The 27694-nt window shown below is 38.0% G+C and overlaps 1 protein-coding gene across 1 annotated transcript; it reads right to left on the reverse strand.

The window, feature by feature from the left end:
- Nucleotides 1-21386: 21386 nt before the first annotated feature.
- On the reverse strand, nt 21387-25158 carry LOC108719728 (pancreatic progenitor cell differentiation and proliferation factor-like protein). The gene is made up of 5 exons (XM_041567861.1): nt 25030-25158; nt 24643-24755; nt 24455-24535; nt 23881-23980; nt 21387-22665 (listed from the first exon to the last, which is right to left on the reverse strand). Exons 2-5 carry the CDS (start codon nt 24695-24697, stop codon nt 22653-22655), a joined length of 249 nt encoding a protein of 82 aa, XP_041423795.1. The 5' UTR covers nt 24698-24755; nt 25030-25158; the 3' UTR covers nt 21387-22652.
- Between the last annotated feature and the right edge of the window lie 2536 nt (nt 25159-27694).

Here is a 27694-nt window from a genome sequence, read left to right on the forward strand (position 1 = left end):
TCTGTGTTTTGGACTGTGTGCTGGTAACAAATAAAACTGTAAAAAAAAAAGTAACTGGTCTCTGGATTTTTGCAGAGCACCGCAAATGAAGTGACATGTCCAATGTTCACTGCAGATCAGGCAGACCTGGATTTCGGACATGGCCGTCCCTAGGCCCGCTGGGTCCTAGTGTCCGGCACCTAGCTAACGCATCTGGAATGTGAGGGAGCACTGGGGATTACGTGTACAGGACTACGAGCCCCTGGTGCTCCTTAGGTTGCGGCTGGACGGCATACCGCCCCTAAAAACTTCCCGCCCTAGGCACGGGCCTTTGTGGCCTTGTCACAAATCCGGGCCTGAGATCAGGAGATAATGTTTCTTCCATAATCTGTTGACATTGATATTCTGCAAAATATCAATTACATGTCATAGCTTTCTTACAAAATGTATATATTTTCAGTGGCACGACTATAGAGGAAGCAGACCCCAAGGTAGCAAGAGGGCCCGGGAAACAGGGGGGATGGGCCATGGGATCAGCTATTCAATTAACTCCTGCTTTTTGGCATTATCTTAATTGAACTGGGACCCATTATGGACTGCAGTGGCAGAGAAAAAAAAAACTGTATTGCAGACATATTTCTATAGAACCAGACATTCCATTTCATAATTAATATGCACCATATGCATCATGTTGAATAACTCATGTCAAGACGGTGCCTGCTATACTTTAATAATTAAATATGCAAATTAGCAAACATAATTATGGCCTTTTTTTTACTTTCTGTTCTAGGCAAGATTACAAATGGCAAGAGATAAAAGTCCTATTAGTCAGGCAGAAGTATTATTGCTAGTGAAGCCTACAGCATTTGGTGAAATACTGAAATGACAGATCAACTGGAAGACTGCACGTTGGATAACCCAGATGCCAGGCCCGGACTGGCAATCTGTTTATTCGGGCAATTGCCCGAGGGGCCGTTTACATTTAATTCAAGTGGGCCGCTCCTGATCCTAATTTGAAACTGTACTGCAGTGTCTCTCCCACACTACTAACTCGCTGTTTCTGAAAGCCATGTGACACACCCCTTCGTAAAGACTGATTCCTACAGCCAGTGTGATACGCGCCCCCTGCATCCCAGGAGATAAAGTTGCAGATTGAAGCTGACAAGTCGCCAGGGCAGGAAGGGAAGCCCGTGTGTCGCAGCTGCACAGGAAGGGAGCCAGGCGCGTAACAATAGAGGAAGCGACTCCACGGTTTCTACTCCGCTCCTGATTGGATGAAGGCAGGAGAGAGAGGCGAGCAAACAATTTTTTGTCGTCTCACAGTGCTCCTTCCGGCCCGGGAACTGTCACGCGAAGCCGTTGGAACTTTAAAAATGCCGCACAAGAGAAAGTAGATGACACTTCACGGTTGTTGTGTCTTTTATGCATTCTTTGGCCGTGTATAGACTTCGGGTATTGTATTAAGGGGGTTGCATTTGTGGAAATAGCGTAATGTGTATGTGAGGGTTGCCCTCCGTTCTGACTTAAGGCTGGGCTCCTTGTTTTGTAGATCATGATAAACATGAAACTGCTCATTGGGGTAGTAAATAGGAAACTTTTATACATTCATGTTAATTTGTTTAATAAATTAGGGATTTTTAATTTGTTAATTCCTGCAGATAATATATTATTGACTTGTCTACAACAATGACTTGGATAAAGCAATCTGGTTAAAGTTTTTTGAAATATAGTCTATTATTATGTATTGTTTACATATACTGTACATGACATTGCTCTTAAATATTTACATGGGATCAGAGACCTTATAACCTTATAATGATTCATGTACAGTATACAGAAACAACACATCATCAAAGTTTTGTTCCATGAATACTTTTGGAAGACACCAAATATCCCATCCACTTCACTGGGCTCTGCTTTTTATGCTTTATGGGGAAATTTCTGCCACACTAAATCTTAGGCATCATGCCAGCAACAACCATTAGTACCCTTCCACATTTTGCTTGAAGGCATTTATATTTATAGAAAACACTGTTTTTTAAAAGGCTGAGTTATACAGGGAATTCTTAGTATCACTCGTGTATTATAAGGGATAATGTACTCACTACTGTAAATGATAAGGATATTAGAAGTCACTGAGGGGTTCTGTGACCATATAAAGACACAAGGCTGCAGGCTGAGTTATACAGGGAACTCTTAGTATCACTCGTGTATTATAAGGGATAATGTACCCCCTACTGTAAATGATAAGGATATTAGAAGTCACTGAGGGGCTATTCTGTGACCATATAAAGGCACAAGGCTGCAGGCTGAGTTATACAGGGAACTCTGAGTATCACTCATGTATTATAAGGGATAATGTACCCCCTACTGTAAATGATAAGGATATTAGAAGTCAATGAGGTCCATGCCTTTTTCACTTAAGTGTAATTAATGTAAAATATGTTAAAGATTCTGCAGCCTTGTGCCTTTATATGGTCACAGAATCATGAGTATAAGACCATCGCGTGTTTACATTTGGGCTGCTTTGATTTTTTTGCCTGGGCTGCTTTTTACTCCCAGTCCGGCCCTGCCAGATGCATATACTGCAAATACATACAGTACATCAAAACATGCATGCAAAAACAGACTGATACAGATTTTAAAAATGTATTGCATTCTAAAATGAAAAAAAGGTATGAATCACAAGTCAAGAACTTGAGATAGTTGATACTACATTGTTATAAAAGTAGGTACAGCTCAGAATTATGGAAAGACCATCTACGATAGACTCCATCAAATGGTTTAATTTTTCTTTGCAGTAATAAAACAGTTACTTATACTTGATCCCAACTAAAACATAATTAATCCTTAGTGGGAGGCAAAAAATTATATTGGGTTAATTAATGTTTCAATTATTTTTTTTAGCAGACTTTAGGCTTAAGGTATAGTGATCCAAATTACGGAAAGACACAAAACTCATGTCCCAAGCATTCTGGATAACAAATGGAATACCTGTACTTTACAGATAAATACAAAAACCCTGGGAAACAGCGCTTCTTGAAGAAGCTCAGGGATAGACAAGAAAAAAATTATATGGAGAGAGAAGAATAATTTTCCAATATAGTGTAGTAGTTTAGTTTGCTTTTCACCACCTTTCTGTGTGAAATTGCTTTTATCTACACATTCGCGTAAATAGCCAGCTCTTTCATTCAGCAAGACCTGGTGACATTCGTTTTTATCCTTCTGTGATCCGCCGCCAAAACTAGTGGGGTATTTACAGACGTTCTACTATCGTCCAGATTCCAATCCGGATTAACTAGGAGAGAAGCGCTTCTGATAGTGTAAAATCGCTTTAATATACATAGAAAATTTTAAAAGTTAAACTCATATAAAACCAGATAAAAGGCACTTATCAGTCTTTCCAGATGCTAGTGCGGTTGTCCAGTTTGCTGTGTTCCGGAACACAAAGGCTGACTGATCAGGCAGGATCCTGTTCTCTATGCGGCTAATTCACCCTCTCCCTCCTTCCTCCCAGACGATCAGAGGCAGGCTGAGAATGCTGGAAATCTTTTGTTTATTTTCTCTTTCTGTTTCACTCCCCCACTATTCCCTACTCACTATCAATGCTCTTGCAAAGTTTTAGCTGGTTCACCTAGTTTCTCCCATTGTGCCATCATTAACCCTTTGCTTACCTTTAATTAGCAATATTTCCTCTATGCCATCCTACTATGAATTCTGGGGGTATTGTACATGGAATTGCCTTTATACCATCCTACTATGAATTCTGGGGGTATTGTACATGGAATTGCCTTTATACCATCATACTATCAATTCTGGGGGCATTGTACATGGAATTGCCTGTATACCATCCTACTATGAATTCTGGGGTATTGTACATGGATTTGTCTTCATGCCATCCTACTGTGAATTCTGGGAGTATTATTCATGGAATTGTCTTTATATCATGCTACTATGAATTCTGGGAGTATTGTTCATGGAATTGTCTTTATCTCATCCTACTATGAATTCTGGGAGTATTGTTCATGGAATTGTCTTTATACCATGCTACTACGAATTCTGGTAGTATTGTACATGGAATTGCCTCTATGCCATCCTACTATGAATTCTGGGGGTATTGTACATGGATTTGCCTTTATACAATCCTACTATGAATTCTGGGGGTATTGTACATGGAATTGCCTTTATACCATCATACTATCAATTCTGGGGGCATTGTACATGGAATTGCCTGTATACCATCCTACTATGAATTCTGGGGTATTGTACATGGATTTGTCTTCATGCCATCCTACTGTGAATTCTGGGAGTATTATTCATGGAATTGTCTTTATATCATGCTACTATGAATTCTGGGAGTATTGTTCATGGAATTGTCTTTATCTCATCCTACTATGAATTCTGGGAGTATTGTTCATGGAATTGTCTTTATACCATGCTACTACGAATTCTGGTAGTATTGTACATGGAATTGCCTCTATGCCATCCTACTATGAATTCTGGGGGTATTGTACATGGATTTGCCTTTATACAATCCTACTATGAATTCTGGGGGTATTGTACATGGAATTGCCTTTATGCCATCCTACTATGAATTATGGGTGTATTCTACATGGAATTGCCTCTATGCCATCCTACTATGAATTCTGGGGTTATTGAACACTGAATTGCCTCTATGCCATCCTATTATGAATTCTGGGGGTATTGCACGTGGAATTGTCTTTATGCCATCCTACTATGAATTTTGGGGTATTGTACATGAAATTGCCACTACGTTCATTAACATATTCACTGAGGGTGTATTTGTAAAATGGGGAGTGGTTAGTGGGGGTGCATCTTACAAAGTGGGCATGGTCTAAAAAGTTGCAACATTCTCCCCTGTCCCCAGATTTCTTTCCAAGAATATGGTCACCTTACCCTTCAGTCCATATCATAAAGCTTAAATTCGTACTTTTCTGTACATTTTCATGCCAGACTGATGTGCTTTCATAACACACTGTCAAAGGGTCAGATATTATTCTATTTTTGCATTTAAAGAGGTAAATAAAAATGATATGCATTTGGCATTAGCATTTGGATACAATGACATTAGGAAACTGGGGAATATTATTTAGCAACATGTTATTCACCTCTGCTCTACATAGATTTGATTGGCCCTCTACAGATGCACTGTACTTGGAACCATGAGCAACACATTTATGATAGGGATGCTTGTCTGCATAGCTGGATATATTTAGAACAAGTGGGATAAAGGTCATGTTTTGCTACAGAGTTGTGCTACATATGCTGAGTATTTCTCCTTACATGATTATTCCGACAGTTTCTCAATGAAAGGCACAAAGAAAGTTTCCTGGTTGGTATGAAAACGGGAGACAAATGTGCTCTTCAGAATGAATTACAGTCTGATTCCTTGTATGAGTCTATGAGAATGTCTAATGTAAAAAAATACAACCTAACACATTTAAAATAACAAGCTTTCTAATCCAGCTTTGTCACCTTAAACAAATTACCCAAATCAAATGTCTATAATTATTTTAAAGAAAGGGAACAAACTGTCACAGAACAGAATGATAAGAAGAAGGAAGGAATATGAAGAAAAAGACAACCTTGTGGCCATCCTTTGAACAAAGAGGAGCAACTGGATGGGAAGGATGCGCAGAGGAGTACTAAACAACAGATAAAAAGCAGCTTTTATTACACTCATAATAATGCACAACATTTAACCCAGAAATGTTACATTTAGATTTTTAGCATGGCACTCCCAAGTTGACACCAAGTCATATGGAATATGGATCTGGAGCTGTGGCTACATGTTACTGGGATTTAGAGCGTCATATGCTAGGAAGTCTTTTATTCAGTTTTCATACTTTGAGGGCTTGGAACATCCCTTCCATCATCAGCACGCATTAGGTTACTCAAAGGTTTTCAACCCTTCCTTTGCTATTCAGTGTTTGGTCAACCCCGAATTTTGTAATAAAATTCTTAATGGAATAGATCCAGAGCAGAAAATAAGAATTACCGCAAGACTCCCTCAAATTGTTCCTTAGGCTGAAGCCTAAGTTTGTAGAAGGTGACGTTAATTCCAGGGTTAACAAAGTAATGTACATCCAATGTCTCAACCACAGATTATGACCCTCTATTCTTTGTTTTCACCCCCTTAGTGTGGTCAGCTACATAGTTTGGATACAACTGTCTTGATGTCTGTCACATCATTTTATTTTATTTAAAGGGGTCCTTCACTGTAAAAGTTTTTTGCATATTGAAAATTAAATGGAATTCTAATCAACTAACCAACTTTCCAGTAAATGTTCTTTAATCATTACATTTATTTGTAAATGTAATTGCATTTGAAAGCCATACTAGTTTATTCCTTTTTTCTTTGGGAAAGAAGCGCCAACTGGGTTTCCGTCTCCTTTAAGATTACTTTGTTTCATTATTATAAATCAATTGGAATTGAATTTGGATTTGGCACTTCACTATAATAAAAATGACATTCTCAATGGCCAATATAATTGTTAGGACTTATAAACGTATCCTTCAGTGATGGGTATCCAGTGCTAGACACACTTCTCTTTGTTAGGTATATGCACACATGCAAATATAACCTGCCATCGCATCACTAAGCAGAGCATTCCACAGCATTACCGCCCTCAAAGTGAAGAACCAGCTCTGTTCCATCAGGTTAAAATGCGTTTTCTATAGTCTAAGGGGAGGCCTTTTATGTTATGTTCATTTTGGTGCCAACAAAAGAAAAACCCCTCAGTAAAAAACAAACCAAACTCTAATAGCCTTTCTGCCTTCTTTCTTCTAAGGTAAGTTCTTAGTAAGGATCTTACCACTGTCATTTGGCACTCATGCAATTTCAGATGCAATTCACCATGTTTTCTACCTACCATTCCAACATTATTGGAATTGCGTCTAATGCATTTGCATGTAATGTGCAAACATGTACAACTGTGTCCAATTTGTGTCAGCACACAAGCAATTTGTAAAAACTAGGATGGCATTGTTTGCCAATTGTGATCCTTTAGCTGCAAAGGTGCTTCTTGTACTGATGTTCTTGCAGTGGATAAATCTAGGTTCCCTTATGTCAGTAGGTGCCCTTGCACACAATCTGGGACAGGAGGCAGGTAGGCATTCTAGCAGTGAGCACAACTATAGGGATGTGTAAGGAACATCTTAAGACACAAGTTCCTTAAGTGAATGGTGTCAATATGGACAACACCTAAAAACATATTTGATCAGCCATAACTACAGTTGTGATTGCAAATTAGCCTCTTTCTCTCCTTTGCAATCGGTCTCTCCATCAGATGCAATAACAATATACCCTCTACCTACACAAAGAAATAAAATTAATCTAGAAGTCACTTTGATATTATGTCACCTTTACAGAACTTATTAGTGATTTCCTTACATTTCCCAGCATGTGGCATATTATCATTTAGACATACAGTGGTGTGAAAAACTATTTGCCCCCTTCCTGATTTCTTATTCTTTTGCATGTTTGTCACTCAATGTTTCTGATCATCAAACACATTTAACTATTAGTCAAAGATAACAAAATGCAGTTAAACACAAAATGCAGTTTTTAATGCAGTTTTTAAATGAGGGTTTTTATTATTTAGGGAGAAAAGAAATCCAAACCTGTGTGAAAAAGTAATTGCCCCCTGAACCTAACTGGTTGGGCCACCCTTAGCAGCAATAACTGCAATCAAGCGTTTGCGATAACTTGCAACGAGTCTTTTACAGGGCTCTGGAGGAATTTTGGCCCACTCATCTTTGCAGAATTGTTGTAATTCAGCTTTATTTGAGGGTTTTCTAGCATGAACCGCCTTTTTAAGGTCATGTCACAACATCTCAATAGGATTCAGGTCAGGACTTTGACTAGGCCACTCCAAAGTCTTCATTTTGTTTTTCTTCAGCCATTCAGAGGTGGATTTGCTGGTGTGTTTTGGGTCATTGTCCTGCTGCATCACCCAAGATCGCTTCAGCTTGAGTTGACGAACAGATGGCTGGACATTCTCCTTCAGGATTTTTTGGTAGACAGTAGAATTCATGGTTCCATCTATCACAGAAAGTCTTCCAGGTCCTGAAGCAGCAAAACAACCCCAGACCATCACACTACCACCACCATATTTTACTGTTGGTATGATGTTCTTTTTCTGAAATGCTGTGTTACTTTTACGCCAGATGTAACGGGACGCGCACCTTCCAAAAAGTTCAACTTTTGTCTCGTCGGTTCACAAGGTATTTTCCCAAAAGTCTTGGCAATCATTGAGATGTTTTTTAGCAAAATTGAGACGAGCCTTAATGTTCTTTTTGCTTAAAAGTGGTTTGCGCCTTGGAAATCTGCCATGCAGGCCGTTTTTGCCCAGTCTCTTTCTTATGGTGGAGTCGTGAACACTGACCTTAATTGAGGCAAGTGAGGCCTGCAGTTCTTTAGATGTTGTCCTGGGGTCTTTTGTGGTCTCTCGGATGAGTTGTCTCTGCGCTCTTGGGATAATTTTGGTCGGCCGGCCACTCCTGGGAAGGTTCACCACTGTTCCATGTTTTTGCCATTTGTGGATAATGGCTCTCACTGTGGTTCGCTGGAGTCCCAAAGCTTTAGAAATGGCTTTATAACCTTTGAAATTGAACTCAGGTGTGATAAACCACAGTTAAGTTATTATTTAACAAGGGGGGCAATCACTTTTTCACACAGGCCCATGTAGATTTGGAGTTTTTTTTCTCCCTTAATAACGTAAACCTTCATTTAAAAACTGCATTTTGTGTTCAATTATGTTATCTTTGACTAATACTTAACGGTTTTTGATGAGCAGAAACATTTAAGTGTGACAAACATGCAAAAGAATAAGAAATCAGGAAGGGGGCAAATAGTTTTTCACACCACGTATATATCTGAAAAATAACTGAAACCACGTAACATACTATGAAAGTTGAACCTAATTATATTTGCAATGAAAAGGCAAATAAGAGTATTTATTAACAGCCTTTTAAAAATCATTTTCTATGTGAAACAAATGACTTAAATCCTCAAATAAATAAAGCTTTAACAAGTTACATTTATTTTCTTAAAATACGGACGAGATTATTATCTTTTCACATTTGAATGCCACAAGCTTATTTTTGCAGTTATTGTTAGGACTAGTGCTTACAAAATGTTCAAATGATAAAAAAAGAGAACATAATGTAAAAGGATTCTACTTCCCAGTGCTCCTGCAAGTCTAAATTTAGTATCTTACAGAGTTACAGAGAAAATAAATTACATTGTCAAGCTGACGAGAAACTGGTGCACAGCAACCAAACATTCCAGATAGTATAACATCTATTTCTCAAATTAAAATACATTGCATGAAAATGAAAATCAAATTTGACTCTTTTTTTACCAGTTAAATCCATCTTGTAGAAACCAATTAAACGAGTGTCAGTTCTTGTTCTGGCAAGCTCTAAGGCAGCTATCATGGAGAATAATTACCTGTCACCCACAAAAATAAATGCCCTATTTCTGAAAATTGAGATGTTCTGAAAGTTGTAAGGGGGATACATAACATACCATCTGTTGACAATGTCTTCTTTGCTGTGAACAAAATGATATAATTTAGAATAGTTGAACAGGCATTGTAAAAATTACAGTATAATGGCATCTCTTCTTTTTTTTTTTTTTTAAACTGCTTAAGAAGGTTATGGCAAAGGTGAGCAAAGCTGGGGGTCTTAATGACATTGTTAATTTTAAAAAAATTGCTTCAGACAGATGATATCTTTTTAAGTAGGTCATAGCAATGTTTACAAGGCAGGCATTTAATTTAGGCCCAACACCAAGTGGCTGTTCTGATTGCTCATATCGAGTGCTTCACGTCAATGCTAGAGGGCTCCTGTTGAGCTTGTTGCAGTTGCTGTCATCATTCTAGGAGCAGATCCAGCTGGTTGTCTTTCAGATGGTACCACTATATTACATTTAAACGAAGGTACAAAATAGGTCACTCTGGGCCAAAGTCAATTCCGTATTAAAGTACGTTGGCGTAAATAACATTATAAACAACTTTCAAAATCAATCAGTTCTAACTGACAAACGGAAAAGGCTTAGTTAATTTCAACTAAGTCGTTTTCCTTGCCAGTGGGTGGCAGGAATATGATTACTAAAAGTGCAGCAACTGACATGTTTCTTCTTATACCAACAGTTGCCAGAAATACTTTTAAATGGATGATTAAGTCATTCTGCTACTTGTTTTTAAATCAAATGGACTATTCGATTGCTATTTAATGCCAGAAAAAAATTGATTTAGTCTTATCATAAAATAACTTCTTGCAGCCTTCTTCCTGCCATTTTATTAGCATATCTGTGGTTTTGATGTATAGCATTTTATTTTATTTTTATTTATGAGAGAAGGAAGCATGCTATATTGTTGTTTTGTTTTAAATCTATAAGACCAGTTTTATCTGCGGAAAAAAAAAAAACAATACAGAACAAGGATCTTATTAAAGATATTGAAGCACTGGTCAGATTTTAAGTGTTTTGTGTTTGTCTTTAGTGGAGGGACAAAGCACCTGAAATTATCCCTTGCCACCTCCCATGTAAAACATCTGAAAGCATCAGCACAGACAGGCTAGTTAAAGCAGACATTGGCAGTTGTTTGGGACCTTTTTTACAAAACCCCAAATTTGGCACCTTCCCTTGCCTACACTGTTGTCAATACATTCCATCATCCGCATTCCGGAAAACAATACAATATACAACAATATTACACGTGTGAATCATCCTTTGTGGTGTACCTATTGAAGTGCCCTAATGGCTTACTATATGTGGGGGAAACAACACAAAAAATTTAAGACCGTATATCCAAACATAAATCTACCATTCGCACAGGACAAACATCCTTACCAGTACCCGCACATTTTCAAAAATCTGGCCACACTGTTAGCCAATTAAAATATCAAGTCATTGACTCAGTCCCAATACCCAGGCGGGGAGGCAACAGACTATTAGCATTGCACAAATTAGAAATGCAATGGATTCATCGATTAGACACAGTGTGGCCAAGCGGTCTGAACAAAGACTATTCCCCTGCAATGTTTATTTATCAGTATGTATGTAGACTTGATATGTACATGTTTGTATCTTACAGAATATTTTGATATTTTCACTAAAGATATTTTCTCTTTTAAGGTCACTAAAAATGAACATGAATATCAGTACTCTGATCTGCATAACCCAAAGTGCCTTAGAAAGAAAGGATAAACAAGCAATAGAGGTACCATTTTTGAGTTTCAGATTCTCAATGTATTTACACTGTCTAATTTTGAATTTCTTTAAGATATATGGACTTGCACAAGGTTTTTGAACTTTTTGATACCAGAGACACTTTTTGATAATTGAGTGTATAATTGAGCACTTTAATCACATTTGATGATATGTAAATGTGGATATGCCTCAATATTTTATTACTGGATACTTTCTTTGTCCCTCCCACTTGCTTACCAGACCACTCCCCTTAAATAAACTATTTAACACATCATTAAGAATGTAAGTTATGGCTTGATAAAGGGTCCTATGTGGCCCGAAACGTGGCCATGTTTTTGCAGTCTACAATGAGCCAATAAATCACTTTATATATTCACCAAATGGATTTGTATGCTACAGTTGACTTTGGATTTTGTTGCATTGTCATGTGTAGTCATGGGGGCAGCCATTCAAGACACATAAGACAAATAGTAGATAACAGATAAGCTATGTAGAATCAAATTGTATACTACAGGGCTTATCTGTTATCACATGTGTATCATGTGCCTTTTTTCCTTTTTCAGCTTTGAATGGTTGCCCCCATGGCTACACAACAGCTTGTTATAAACTATAATAGTGTTTTTCTGAAGCAAACAAACCAGTTGTACTAGTGCAGGCCAACAGTGCATTATATTATTATTATTAATGTAATACATTTTCATTTGTTGGTGTTACTGCTCCTTTAACTGGGGCCTCGGGATCTCCAGCAGTCATCCTCCTTCCTCAGCATTTGTCAGCCAAAGTGAAAGAACATGTTTTGCCTCTCCTTTATAAAGACCTAAGTAGCACTGACACCTCCTGTAGTGTTGTGGAGCATGCACTCAAAGAGCACCCTTCCAAACAGACATATAAAATCCCAAAATGGAAAATTCAGGGTGGTGCACCAAAGCCTCTTCCAGTACTTGGTGGATCAGAAAAAATGTTTTGGACCTCTTTCAATTGTTCACTGACACCTCCTGGCCAAATCTAGAACTGCCAGGGTATGCTTTAACCTGGAAAGGTAAACACTCCCTATCCCATCTCTAACTTAGGACCAACTATTAGCTAGCCACACCAGGGGATTTCAAGAACATAGGGGAAGTTAGATACCTCCCCATGTCCCATTTGTTGTGGGACAGTTCATATTTTGACAGCACAGCTGCAGTCCCAGTTTTTTATTAAAAAGTCCTGACTTTCTCTTTGATTTCCTGCACTGATAGCCCTATGGACCCCTACACAATGTTATGCTGAGAACCTGCATAATAATTTACTCCACTTTCAACAAAAAAGATAAAGTAGTATGTCTTTCATCTCCCAGGAACATCTGATTACTAGGGAGTTTTCTGAACAAAGATTTTTAGTGAAGCAGTATTCAGTTGTATGGGATTAAATCAAATGTGAAAAACTGGCTGTACAAAAATGTGGATACCCTTGTTATTTTGCTATTTTGAATGCATGTAACTGCTCAATACTGATTACCGGCAACACCAAATTGGTTGTATTAGTTTGCTAAGCCCGAACTTCATAGGCAGGTGTGTCCAATCATGAGAAAAGGTATTTAAGGTGGCCAATGGCAAATTGTGCTTCTCTCCTTTGAAGAGTGACAGCATGGGATCCTTAAAACAACTCTCAAAAGATCTGAAAACAAAGATTGCTGGTTGGTTTAGGGGAAGGCTATAAAAAGCTATTTTTTAGAGTTTTAAACTGCCAGTTTCAACTGTAAGGAATGTAATCAGGAAATAGAAGGCCACAGGCACAGTGGCTGTAAAACCGAGGTCTGTCAGGCCAAGAAAAATACAGAGCGGCATATACGGATGTTTGTGAGAATGGTTACAGACAACCCAAAGATCATCTCCAAAGACCTGCAAGAACATCTTGCTGCAGATGGTGTATCTTTACATTGTTCTACAATTCAGCATCAGTCACAAAGCTGACATTACACAGGGGTTGGATATTCCAACAAGACAATGACCCTAAACACACTTTGAAATCAGTTGAATATCATCAAAATTCTATTGATGATTTGAAGCAGCAATATATTTAAGCTGGCCAACTACCACAAAGTCATCCCATATCTGACCAGTCCTATGTTTAATTTTCATCTGATTCATCTGACTTTGACGTAGTTGGCCAGCTTAAATATATTGCAATATATGGACAAACAATTCCTGTTTTGTTTAAAGGGTAAGGCATTTTTCAGTAGCAGTATGCACAAAATGTCTCTGTATTAAATATATTGATAATGGGTTGATTGCAGAGGACTCTTGTATTTGTCTATATGTATTTTGTGGTCACAGCCTCATTGCACAACTTTCCCTTGTTTGTTATGATTTGAAGCAGGCTGTCCATGCTCGAAAGCCATCAGATTCAACTGAACTGGAGAGATTTTGTATGGACGGATGGTCAAAAATACCGCCATCCAGAATCCAGACACTCATCAAAGGCTATAGGAGGCGTCTAGAGGCTGTTACATTTGCAAAAGGAGGCTCAACTAAGTATTGATGTAATATCTCTGTTGGGGTGCCCAAATGTATGCACCTGTCTAATTTTGTTATGATGCATATTATTAAAAGGAAGTTGCTACTTTGAAAGCTCAGCCAATGATAAACACAACTCCAAAGATTTAAGGGGGTTCCCAAACTTTTTCGTATGACTTTATAGCCCTTAGGCAAATCTGACCCATTTCGCTTCACCAAAAATCGACCATTGTAGTCTATGGGCGTAATTTTTGCGGTAAAAATACCTTCTTAAAAGGTATGTAATAGCTTTCACTAGGTCATTTAGATGCAAAAGTTTTGCTGGTTAGTAAATTGACGTGTGATAGATGTCAGGGCTTTTCTTTGTGATGTGGGCCATTTATAAGAAATTGATTTTACTGTGGATAAACCACAACTGAGCACTGCCCAGAATCCAGTGATGTCTGACATGCTTTATAAAACATGGAATAGAAACAAATGCAAAATGAAGTGGATATCCCTAGAGAAAATGAATCAAAGAATCTGTTGGTGCCATTAACATATACATTTGCAAAGTTCCCATAATGCAACCGCTAATGCTTTCTTTGTACAGGTTTAGACTATCCAGGATGATTTTATTTATTCATAAACTTGCAGGAGCATCTCTTTCTTCTAAGTGTTGCTGCACACATGCAAGCCATATTTCTTCTACTTTTATTATAAGGTTTATTATATGCATAAAAGACAATTCCTTAAACATTGTAGAAATATAGCAACTTGCCCAGGAAACCTTATAGTAGCAAACAAGGGATCTATGAGTTATTTTTAGATTCTTCCTAAATTAATAGGCACCTTCCTTTTTCACTTGTCAAATTCTCTATTACAATGTTGTATGTGGTGTCAGAACACAAAATTATTGTTGATACTAGAATAAAACTGAGATATAAAATTTTCTTTTCGAAATGAGGACATCCCAAAACTAACATTGCTTAGAAGGGATGGGGAGTTGATATCTCCAGTGACAGCCTAGAGCTCTGTCACCTTAGCTCTCTGCCAATGACGTTGCTGGCCACCTCCAAAGCTAAGTATAGTGCTAAAACCCTTTTGTATGGCTGATATGTCCTTTGTGTTTTCCCATAGATAGTAAAATATGAGAGCATAGTTTACTATTCGTGAATAGACCATTTCGCTGTGTATATGCACTTATGTATTTGAGTAGCAGCTGCAACTTTTTTTGCCTTGCTGAGGCTTTCATCATCCTATAAAATATATTTTCTATGGGTCTCATCCTTAGTCGCTATCAATTACTAACCTAGGTTCAAACTTTTCATGCATAAGTACATGCAAATCAAGTCAATGCAGTTAATGTGAGAGTAGGCTTGCTAATAACATCTCTAGAAGCAGGAGGTGTCAGGGGCCACGGCTCCATTAGGGAAGGAGTCTGGACCAAGGAGCAAGCACTAGGCTGAGAATTCAGGCAGAAGTTCAATAGGCAGGCAGCGAAGGGTTGTAGTCTGATTCAAAGCAAGAGGTCAAGAATCCAGAAATCAATTATTAGGAAATTTAGGAATACCCAGGAACACTAGAAATTGTGAACTGTAATCGGGCATTGAACTGGTGACCTGGGCATCCTTTTATTTTGAAATTTCGCACCGGTTTTCGGTTTGCTGATGTCACACGCTGGCCGCAGCACCATGACATCACTGTGCAGTGCTGGGTGCCGCCATCTTGGATCGCTCCGTAACGGAATGCTCCTGAAAGGAGGATTGTTCAGTGAGAAGCTGAATCCCTAACTAAGAGATTAGTGGCTCATGGTGGATACACTGGGATTAGGTACAAATGCATCATAACTTGAAAAATTGTATAATATCCAGACAAGCCATTCCTGCCTGAGGATGAATTGATTCACAGTGTGCCATCTGTAGCAAGTCTCATTAGCCTAATGTCAGCTATGACTCCTTTGTACCTCTTGTGTAGGTGTGATGATAGAAGCGTGCAACTACCCTTGGCCAATAAGGCCATATAAATTACAGGTATGGGACCTGTTGTCCTAAATGCTCAGGTCCTGGGGTTTTCTTAATGAAAATCTTCTGTAATCTTGATCTTACCAGAAGATAATATAAACATTAAATAAACCCTATAGGCTGGTTTTGCTTCCAATAAGGATTAATTATACCTTTATGGGACCTATTATCCAGAATGTTTGGGACCTGGGGTTTTCTGGATGATGGGCCTTTCCGTAATTTGGATCTTCATAGTTTAAGACTACTATAAAATCATGTAAACATTAAATAAACCCAATAGGATGGGTTTGCTTCCAATACGGATTAATTCTAGCTTAGTTTGGATCAAGTACAAGGTATTATTAGGCACCCCCAAGTGATTGTATTTACTTATCTGAAATCTGTGGTGCTCGCTGGAATAACCCCGGGCCGGTGCAGCTTTCTGCTGATAGGAACAACGCCCGGGATTATTCCAGCGAGCACTACGGAGCGATCCACTTCTGGCTTCTTCTTTCTTCAAATTTCCCCGGGCAAACGCATGTGCAGTTGAAGAAAATAGCCGACTTTTTAGTTAAAGTTATGCTTTTCGTTCTACTGCGCATGTGCAGAAAGAGGAAGACGGAAGAGGATCGGCCCATGGTGCTCACTGGTATAACCCGGGGCCGGTGCCGTTTTCTGCTGATAGGAGCACCAGCCCCGGGCCTTCAGGTAAGTCAATACAATCACTTGGGGGTGCCTAACATTTGGCACCCCCAAGTGCATGAAGACTTTCCTTCTCCTTTAAACCCAACAGGAATCTTTTGCAACCATTAGAAATTAATTATGTAGTTGTTTTTTAAAATTGTAATTATTTGATTAAAGTGGAGTTTATGAGAGACGGCCTTCCCATAATTCTGAGATTTCGGGATAACAGATTTCTGATAATGGATCCATACCTGTACTGACTCCCAGATACTGTATATATATATCAAATACACACAAGTTAGGGCACGTTCACCAAAGTGCATTCTCTTCAATGATCCATGGGAACTCTGTTGAGGATCCTGATGGGGAATGCTTATATGAGATTTGATTAGTTGTAATTGGCCTACTTGGAAGAGAGTATAAATCTGAAGGGATAAAAATTGGAGTACCTCTGTCAACAGCAGAAACCAAGAAAGCATCAGGAGTAGGCCCAAGCTAGGTGAATGTCGGCCGTAGAAATTACTTAAAGTGAAGAAGACAACGATCATGGTACAGATGTGTACACATAGCAGAAATTGTATTAGTTACCCATTATATCTTATGTATGTTAGTATTTATTTTATTAGTGGGGCACTTGTCTATTTTGAGATGCCACCAGAAACTACAATTTAAGGTATCAGGAACCAGTCTCTCCTCACACATTTATGGATGCACCAAGTTTTGCCCTATGCCAGCAGGTGAACGTAAATGCTATTCAAATGATACCTGATTAACAATTCAGATCCCATGCATCCATCAGTGGGTAAAAGAGTGTATACTGAAAAAGTCATGGAGAGTATCCTTTTTCTTGTTCACAATGCATGAGCCACATTATCAAGAGCCAGGAAACATTCCTGTCTACTGACAATTAGCCAGGAATAGTTGTGCATATCATATGTGTTGACACAAACAAGTTAGAATGAGATACACTATACTTAATCATTCTTGAATTTTGCAGACTCTTTTATGTGAAGCAAGCTGTCATAACTTCAAAATAGTCTGTGCAACTTCATTAACCTTCTTGGGAGCACTTTTATTTATCTTCTACACTTTATTTCTTGCCTGGTTGATCTACTTCTTTGGTTAGGGCAAAAACACTTACTCGCTTTATGGCACCCTTATGTATATGCAGCAAAGTATAACCGGAATATTTGTTATGACTGCCCCATTAGACACAAAATATCTCCATTTTTAAATAGAGAAAATAAAATAGTGAAACTTTCCTGCCTAAACATCACATTTACATTATGCAGTATGCAAAAACTTTATATAACCACCACTTTATATAACGAATCTTTTAAATGAGTCTTGCAGCAGCTGCAGTTTGCAGCAGAATAAATAAGAAATGAAATTAATAAACCAGGATCTCAAGTGCAAATCTGTTAATTGCTCAATAAAATATTTACACACAAAAAGCTCAGAGCTGTCTAGACTGGAAATAAAAATGTGACATGTTTTATGTGTGTAGGCAGAGTAGGTTTAGATTGTACCTATCTGATATCACCGGGTCTTCTTTAATCAATATTAAAATAAACCACAATTTATTTAGCAAAATGTACTCCCAGCTTTATGTTGCAAACTGTAGATGTGTTTTCATCTTGGTATCTGAAATCACACACTTAATAAATGTAAAATGATAAAACCCATAAGAAGCTTTGCATAATAGTTGTCATAGTATTTGCAAGGTGCTTTATCCACTCTCAAAGTATTTGGTGTAATGTAATCTGCAGAATCCTCAAATTATATGTTCCAGCTCTGAAGTGATTCATATTCTGGTCTGAAATAAGGCTTTATAGAGGGTCAGCAGTACCCAAAGGCACTGTTTGGCAAAGCTAACAGCAGGATTTTATGGCTGGTTTGTTGCCGCCGAATATCAAGTTTGTCTTTTGTCAATAATCCTCTTCCCTCGATTTCTCTTTCTGTTTTTTTAATCTTAAGAATTGTTAATATAGCCAGCTATAACCAATACTTTTTTTTATGAAATGAAAACTTTTATAAAATAAATATATCAAATTCTTTAAGGCGGAAAGCAATAAGATTTGATACACAACGAGAAAGTGGTGAACAACTGTAATATATTTGATAATGAGAATAAAAGGAGATCATTAATAAGACTAACACAAATATTGTGACTTAGACTCAAGGGCCTACGGCACTGGGGAATTTCATACTTTTGTTTAACTTATGGATCCAGTTTCACTCTCTGCAATGTGCCCTTCCAGACTGAGATGTTTTAAATTCTCATCAGTCATTCTGATATATAAAAACATTCCTAGGTTTAGTATAGAACTACCCTGTGTCTCCTTTCCTGGCACATGTCCACTACAGTAATCATTTCTCCTAACAATTCAGGATCATTTACACCTGGGTAGGCTGCATTCAAAGTGCAGAAAATGGGTTAAAAAATGGGTTCAATAAGCAATTTTTTGGGTGACAGTGGGTGGAGGACCAACCTCTGTTCACAGTCACTATATCAACTTACCCTGATTCCTCCACCTACCCTCTGCTGGCTGTTTATTTATATACTTGTGCCTATTCTGCCCATTCCCCTTCCATGATAACAGATATGTACAGGTATGTATGTAATAACAGCTCAATAGGTTGTGTTCATTTCCGGTTGTGAGAATGGCTCATTCGCTGTGACTCCCACCTTTTCTCCCAAAATTAATATAATATGTGAAACTTTTCTTTGGTCATTATCTCATACTACATTTTGTTGGCCTATAAACTGCCAGGTATACAGTACAACAGGGCTAATTGGAAAAAGGCAGTTTCCTGCCAGTCATTTGGCTCTCATCTGCCCTCAGTTTTGACTTGAGATAACCCATAGCTGCCCTAATGCTGGAACACACTCGTGCCCCAATACTCTAATTAGAGTGTGGTCTTATTTTAACTCTCTTTCTCTTTTTTCTCATGTTCCTAAAATAAATACCAACTGTGGACACACTGACTTTGTACTCCTTTTGCAGCCTATTTAGTAAATAACAAGCTGCAATATAAGTTTGGGCAATTTACCAGACCAATGATAGCCACATTTGTGATCAGATTAGTGCATGTGCTCTCAGATGTTTTTGACCTGTACCACAGCACTCTGAAAGCAGCCAAGCAATCTCTTTCTAAACATGATATATTCAAATGGAGCTGCTATCACCCGCTAGTCAAGTGCATAAGCTCTTTATACACCATTGCACACCCACTACCTTGGTGGTGATGTCTCGCTAACCTGCAACCGGGTTAGCCGGGGGGGGGGGGCATGAGCAACTGCAGCAGTTTTATTCCTGCCTAACCTGGTATTTCAAATAATTGTCAAGTACACATTTCCATTCAATCAATGTCTTAATTTTACCAACCCTTACACTCATTCAATTCTCTGAGTAAACCATTCAGGTTTCAAATCGGTTTGCTATATGTAAATAAATAAGTTTAAAAGAAGGTAAAGCTTACTGATGTTAAGCAAATCATTTAGAAGCAGTAAGCAATGAGCTTTTGCTGCTGCAAGATCAGGAAAATGAGTTACTCAACTCATTATTTGCAGAGGATAGAACTACTTCCAATTTACTGTAGTTCTGTATTTTACAATTGTATGTGCACTAGTAAATACATCAATTGTCATGACGGTAAGGAAATGAATGTGAACTACTGGGAGTCATTAAATATTCCCTAATTGGATTTTTAGTATAGAACTAAGGTAGAGCCTGAAGCAAGCTGGGTAGTCCAGGGGGCAGATTCACTAAAGCGACCACTTCGCACACATCACACCACTACATAAGGCGCAAATTCGCTACCACTATGCTATTTCACTAATATGCGAAGTTGCGCCCTGGGTTCTGAACGCTTGCGACTTTTCACTAGCGTTTCTTCGGCAGTGCGAGCATTTCATAGCCTAGATGCGCTAGCGTTCGTTTGTGCCTAGTGAAAACTCGCTAGTGGTCTTGCGCTTGCATACGGCGGGTAATTTAAAGTTGTATGGAGGTCTTTATTATAAATGTTGGTGCAAATGCTTGAAGTTACCACTTTTTATTACACATGTCCAGGGAACCTTAATAAAGACAAGAGAGTTAATATAATGCCCTACAAATGAGGCCACTGTAAAATGAATGTTCCATATGTAATAAAATGTGTGGAGAAAACGGGTTAGCCAAAAAAGTCTAAGTTACGACTTTTACAGCTAGTCCCGCTTAAAAAAGGGAAAGTCACCAGCATTTTTTGAACTTAAATGCATTTTTGGCACACAGATGTGATGTAAGTAACAGAAGATTGAGGAAGATCTAGCTTCTTTTCAGCACTTCGCCTGGTCTGAGGTGGCACAGTCAACTCTGGTGAAAGAGTTAACGTTCCGTAAAATCCACATTTTAGTGAATTTGAGGAGTAACGATCGTTCGCCAGAGCGAAATGGCGCCTGGAGAAAGAGTGAGAATGAATGCTAGCGACAGTCCCGTTCGCTAGCGAATTGTTGCCTGTTAGTGAATTGGCGATGTCCCTGCAGGTGGCAACGCTGGAAAAAAGTCGCTAGCATTAGCCACTTCGCTCTTTAGTGAATCTGCCCCCAGGTATGTAAGTCAAGGTACAAATATATAGTAGCCTGTGTAGAAGATTCAGATAGGGTTTCAGGCACAGCAATCTTGGCAATTAATTGGGTTGCAACAAATTCTGTAGGCAACAGATTCATCCCATTAGCGGTAGCCTGGGCTGCAGACTTTGCTGCAGATATGGTTGGCATGCAGTTTCATGAAGTGTAACTGCAAAGCTTTCCCCAAATCTGCCTGAGATTGTGATTAAATCTTGGGCATATTAGCCTGAGGGATAGTCAGTGTTATCCTAAATACTTTAAGACCTTATAAGTAGTTACTCTTAAGAAGAAAATACATTTTAGCCATTTCTTGAAAGCAAATGGCGGCATGAGTACTGTAATTTGTAAATGCCAGACTGACATAGCCATAACGAAAAATGACAAACCCAAGAGACAAATAATTTTTCATTAGTTTATTATATATAAACAGTAGAAAATCAGAATCCATGAAAAATATGGATAAATTTGCCAAACCTTTAAAAAATAATTATGCATACTACTTGACATGATATTTACTCTCACTGAATATTTCAGTGAAAACCACACATTATTTATAGGCATATTAGTTCATTATTGTGACCATCAACTGATCTCATCTCGGTGTTGTCAGTAATGGAAAGTGAACAACAACAGATTTTGATTACCACAATTTTCACAAAAATATTTTTTTTTAAAAAAAAACCCACTTCCTCTGCCATTTCCCTAATAATTTAAATACAAAAACAACAACCTATGAAATGCTTTTTTCATACTGTAGTGCATTTTAACATTTGACTATGAATATTTATTTCCTTCAGAGAACTATCCAAAAGTAACAGAGTTTGGTTGATGTTATCTCATCACAAGCCAATGTTATTAATTCTTTACAATGTTCCAGATTTACTAGACCATTGACTTACATGAGCAGAATGCTATAATTGCTTTTAACAGAAATGTGTTCTATTATAAAGCGGCTAGAAAATGATGTTCTTTAGATAACAATGATGTTTTTAATAGAAATGAGTTACATTTTTCTCACCAATCTGCATCAAATCCCATATTTTTAATTGAATGATATTTGTAGTGCCCTTTCAGTTGAGCATGTCTGTGTATCTGCCACTTTAAGGTGGATAGAACTGGAACCAATAGGTATTAAACTATCACAGCACAGAATGTTCTTTTGTCAAATGTCAACTGCCAGCTCCAGTAGGTCACAATACAAAGGCCTCTGTCTGCAATTTGCATTGTGAGTATTAGACATATAGAAATGAAATGAAATATACATAACGCTGAATACTTGGAGAATGCAATTTAAAATAATAGTCCTCCTTCAACAGCATAACTAGAATGAAGCCACTTATTACTGCATTGCACATTAAGCTTCTCTGTGCCAATTCTTTTGAATTCTCTGTAATATACATTAATGTGCATCTAACTGCACATTCAATATTTTTATAATTAACGGCTGATCCTCATGATATACTTAAAGAACAAGTGCCATACAGAAAAAAAAGAAATGATCTTATATGAAACATAGAATGAAACGTTAGCTGTATTGATTCTCTCTCACTCCAGACTACATAGATTTACTTTAAGTAGAGTATGTGCAAGAATGACTGGGAAAGTGATGATTTTTTTAGCAGCGTTGCAAAGACTCATATCCTCTGTAGCGTTTGCAGTTTAAGTCAGCTGTGGTTCCTATAAAAGAAATAATGTTTAAGTAAAGTCGTATTATTCATTTTGCATTCACTATCATGCAGAACTGATGCAAGAGGCTGAGCCTGAAGTTGCATGGAAATATTAAGGGGTTATTTATTAAAGTCTGAATGCTAAAAACTCGAGTTTTCTTTACAAAAAAATCAGAATTGTTAGTGGAAAAAAACTTGAATTTTTTGACATTTATTATACCCCTAGGCTGCAAAAAGTCTGAATTCAAGACTGCTGGGCAGAATCTGCACGGAGGAGTAACTAAAGAGATAGGGGCATTTGCCCGGTGTAGCAGCTAGGCTGGGGGGAGGAGGGAGGGGGTCTATGTAGGGTAGGGGGGTAGGGTTTTATTCCATTAAGGGTTTGTTTCCTTTAAAAGCATCTGTTATATTCCTAATATTTCCATGACAGGTTGGCATGCCTATTGTAGATCCTGCTATGATATGACATATAATACAAAATTACAAAATTAACTATTAATAAGGGATTAACATTATTAAATGATTAGGGCTATAATATTCAGATTTTACGCCTATGATTAAGGACTAGTGTAGTCTGAATGATGTAGAGGAAATGATGCGTGCTTTTGGTCTTATGTTTATAAAAGTCAAACAATAAAGGATACGTTTTTAATGGAGGTGTGGTCTATATCTTTTTAATATAATATTCAGATTTTACTCTAATACACGTATGTACTTTGTTCTGTTAGTTGCATGGACCATACATTTATAATCACATGCTACAACTTGGAAGTTTGTTTTTAAAATAGTCTATGAATTTCTGAACATATGTTATTGGGGTTTACAGAGGTTATCAGAATTATAGCCATACCGACATTGACTACTTCGAAGATACCAGTTGCTTCTGTCTCAAACTAAGCAATGTACTCCTGGAAGTGCCAAAATATTCCACAGAACTTTTTGCAAGTAAACCATAGAGGGGGGAGTAACTTTATATTTTTTTTTGTTATGTATTTCAGGCTTTTATGGCTTACATATAAACTTGGTACAACTAACTTGGACCAGTGGCTCATATCGACCAATTTAAGTATTGGATTGGGACATGTTGACTCTGTGTCACTCCTTTTAACCAACACTTTGCAGCATAAGTTTCACAAACGTTTTGAATCACAATGACATACATATTCAGAATAGAACTGCTTAGGCTCATACAGACACCACTAATGATCAAATGGCAATTCCTTACCTGTTAGCAGTCATATTTATCTGGATTGAAGAACATGGAACTGGTTCACAGTGGAAAAAGTTTTTAAGCCACCAAAATTTCTCAGTCACTTCAGGCAAACCTATAAAGTAAAAACAACAAGTATGACATAGACTGTATGTCCTTGGTTTTTAAACTGTTGTGTCACCCGAAGGCTTTTTCACTTTTGCACAACTTTGACTTCAACAAGCTCAATTTATTGAGAAGGAAGCTGTGTCTTCAATGCTTTCAAGCTACAGGAATTTAGCAGCAAGTGCTGAATATGTCAGATGCAACTTTTCACTTAACTTAATTTTAACATATTCTTTTCAACTTTGTTTTAGATTTGGTTCTTTTAAAAAAAAAAAAACTTCTACAGATATGATCAAACGTTAATGCTGCCAGCTAAAATATGTACGGAAATTTAAGAGCTCAGCTACAATCACACTCTTCTCTGCAGTGCAGAAGTACAAGAGATTTGACTTTCCAAGTAAACCACATAAAGCTTTCAACAAAAATTAAATCAAAAAAATGTTGAGCCCCTCCCCAAATATGTATTTAAAAAGAACAGCAATACCTTGAGTTGACTTCTCGTAATCTGTTGAAAGTCCCACATCTGAACCAATGGAAGAGTCACTGGACTCTGAATTCATGCGGACTGCAGAGAATGTATGGAGATGGGCAGTTAAATGAAAGCAACGTTTGAGCAAAGCAAAAGTTTCCCAGGCATACACAGAATTTACATTGAACTCTTTAGAAGCTTACCTCTGTAAAACTGATTTTTTGCTAAAAGGCAACCAGCTGATGGAACAGATGCCATAGTCCCAGCACAGAAAGCACTCCTACCAAGAGCTATGTAAAATGCAGTGGAAGTGTACCTGCGAGACAAAAGGAGAACAGATACAATTATGTTTAATTGGAAAACAGTATGAACCAAAACAGAACAGACTGCACTAAAATTTACTGTCTCAGGGACTAACATGGTCATGTCTCAGTCTGTAAGAACATACAGTACCCAAATGGTTTGAGGTTATTTGAATCATTTACAGCATTAACATTAACATCTTTTGTAAATTATACATTGTAGGAACTCATTCCATTTTTATGCCAGCAATTTAAATATCCATTTAAACATGTGATGCCACACATTACCTTTTATTCTGTATCCTCTGAAGGGCTTTAAATGTTGTTTATATTCCATATGATGAGCGCAGGAATTAATAAGTAATCTGTTAAAGTTAATTCTTAAACTTTACCAGCTTTGAAAGCAACGGAGGCTGAGTGCTCTCTGTCTTCTTCCCAACATAGGGGAGAATTTATACTCGAAATGCTGGCACTGCCACCCACAGTGAAATCTGAGCTTAATCTTGTGGGAGGGGATTTGGAACTTGGTTTATTTTGAAATCTGCAGTAACCTTATTGAAGGGTACAGGACATCATTTAGTAAAACAAATTTGTTGAGTTTAATTGGTACTTACTGTGCTGAATGTTAATATCTTGGGTTTGGACCATGGGATTTTAAAGATTGTCAAAACATCTTCTTTCAAATGTCATAAGTATCATTAACAATTTTGCAATCTGTTACTGCAAAATATGTTGTCAGCCAATGGTATGTAGTTTTATGATTATAATGGGTCTGTATGGTATAAGGAGCAGGGGCCTATTTTACTTTGGTGAGCAATTCAGCTGCATTGTGAAATAAACCCTATTCCTATGGCACAGAACTAGTATTGTGTTGTGAATTCCTGATCATTTCCAACATTGTAATAATGAAACTGAGTTATGAGATATCCCTTAGATATATGGATTGGAGCAAGGTGAATTTTGTTCCTGTTGTATACACAGAGCAAACATTACCAAAATAAACATTTCCAGATGCCTAGGGGTATTTCATGGCATACCTCAGTTTTAGCACTTGGAAATGATTTTCAAGATGTTTTCTAATGATGCCTGTTTTTAATTCCTGTGAACTCCCCATGTTCTGCTTCACCTTGCCACATGAAGCTTAGGAGGAACACCGTCCCAAATATTAGTACTACAGATTATTTGTACCTGTTGCCAGGCACAGTCAGGTGTGAATGTTGTGTTTCAAGACTCTGCACTTGATGGAGCCATTATTCCTGCAGTCAAATAGGGTATGTATTAGTTCAGTGTATGCAATTTTACAATACACTCACTATATTGGGATATATTCTACTAACAACTATGGTTATTTGCATGATTGGGGGTGCTGGGCAGATACCTCTTGAAGAGCCTTCTACCTACGCCTAGCCCAGGCATTCTTGTACCTGTTGGCGCTCCTCTATGCTCTACACCTCCGCACTCTCTCTATGATGTCACTATGCACTACCTGCACAGGCAAAGGGAAGGGGGAGAGGTGACCTGCCTCTGGATATTTGGTTAAGCACTCCTTCTTCCCTGCAGATGTAGCATGGACTTTGTACTATTATGTGTGTGTCTTGTATTAATATTAAAGGGGAATTGGACTGAATGCTACCAGGGGCACAGATTGGTGTGAGTATATATAAAGAATGATAACAAAAACATTTGGGAGTGGTTATGCTTGTGTAGAGACCCATATGGTTAACAACTCCTATGGCTTCAAATCCTTATGGGGTCAGGATCAATTCTTTTAGGTGGCAGGGCCTGTATCTAGTTAACTGATTTGCATATGTATGTCGTTGGCACAGAATTCTGCACTGAAATCCATTTCTCAAAAGAGCAAATAGATTTTTTTATATTCAATTTTGAAATCTGACATGGGGCTAGACATTTTGTCAATTTCCCAGCAGCCCCTGGTCATGTGACTTGTGTATGCACTTTAGGAGAGAAATGCTTTCTGGCAGGCTGCTGTTTTTCCTTCTCAATGTAACTGAATGTGTCTCAGTGGGACATGGGTTTTTAGTATTGAGTGCTGTTCTTAGATCTACCAGGCAGCTGTAATCTTGTGTTAGGGAGCTGCTGGGGGGGGGAAGGGAGGGGGTTGATATCACTCCAACTTACAGTACAGCAGTAATGAGTGATTGGAGTTTATCAGAGCACAAGTCACATAACTTGGGGCAGCTGGGAAATTGGCAATATGTCTAGCCCCATGTCATATTTCAAAATTGAATATAAAAAAAATCTGTTTGCTCTTTTGAAAAATGGATTTCAGTGCAGTATCCCTTTAAGTAAAGGAGAGAACCTAGGTGAAGTCAGGGAGCAGGGACCACATGAATGAGGTATGGTCAGGATAGTATATCTGCAATAACCTAGGGAAGTGAGACAGATAGAAATAGGTAGTAAGAGCAGCCTGTGATCCAACTAGCATCTATAGCAAGGGAGTACTTCTCCCCTCAGGCAAGACTGGCCTGTAGTGTAAGCTTCACAGAACTGATAGAGATTTAAGCCATGTTTATTACCTGAACCAGCATATGGAGATCCAGGTCATTGAAAAGAGATCCTGATCATCCGGTGCATCTGGAAGTTAGCTGAGTTATCTCCATAGGGATCAGGTGGTGCTGTATGAAAACCCTGTGGTGCTTTAAGATAATAAAGAATGTTGCTTTTTGTTTTGTTCTTTCTGGCGTCTAATTATTTCTATTAAGTCACACAACATGTGTGACACAGGTGTAGTTGCACAACACCCCCTTTAACCATTTTGCAGAGTGACCATCCTGTGGAGAAGTAAAGAATGCTCTGTCTGTTTCCTAGCCGGGCAAGGTTTGGCCTAGCCTAGATGGATTTATACTTGTTTCATGTAGTCTGGGTGCAGTCCATAAATGTAACGAACATCCACCCAGCAAAGGCACACTACAAATGGCACATTTATTTATTG

The sequence above is a fragment of the Xenopus laevis genome, chromosome 6S (assembly GCF_017654675.1).
Source record: "Xenopus laevis strain J_2021 chromosome 6S, Xenopus_laevis_v10.1, whole genome shotgun sequence".
Taxonomy (NCBI): Eukaryota; Metazoa; Chordata; class Amphibia; order Anura; family Pipidae; genus Xenopus; species Xenopus laevis.

Coding starts and splice junctions, on each gene's coding strand:
- LOC108719728 (XM_041567861.1), bottom strand. CDS start 24,697: ATGGCATCTGTTCCATCAGCTGGTTGCCTTTTAGCAAAAAATCAGTTT. Junction 24,536..24,642: donor AAAAAATCAGTTTTACAGAG/GTAAGCTTCTAA, acceptor CATTCTCTGCAG/TCCGCATGAATTCAGAGTCC. Junction 23,981..24,454: donor TTACGAGAAGTCAACTCAAG/GTATTGCTGTTC, acceptor TTTACTTTATAG/GTTTGCCTGAAGTGACTGAG.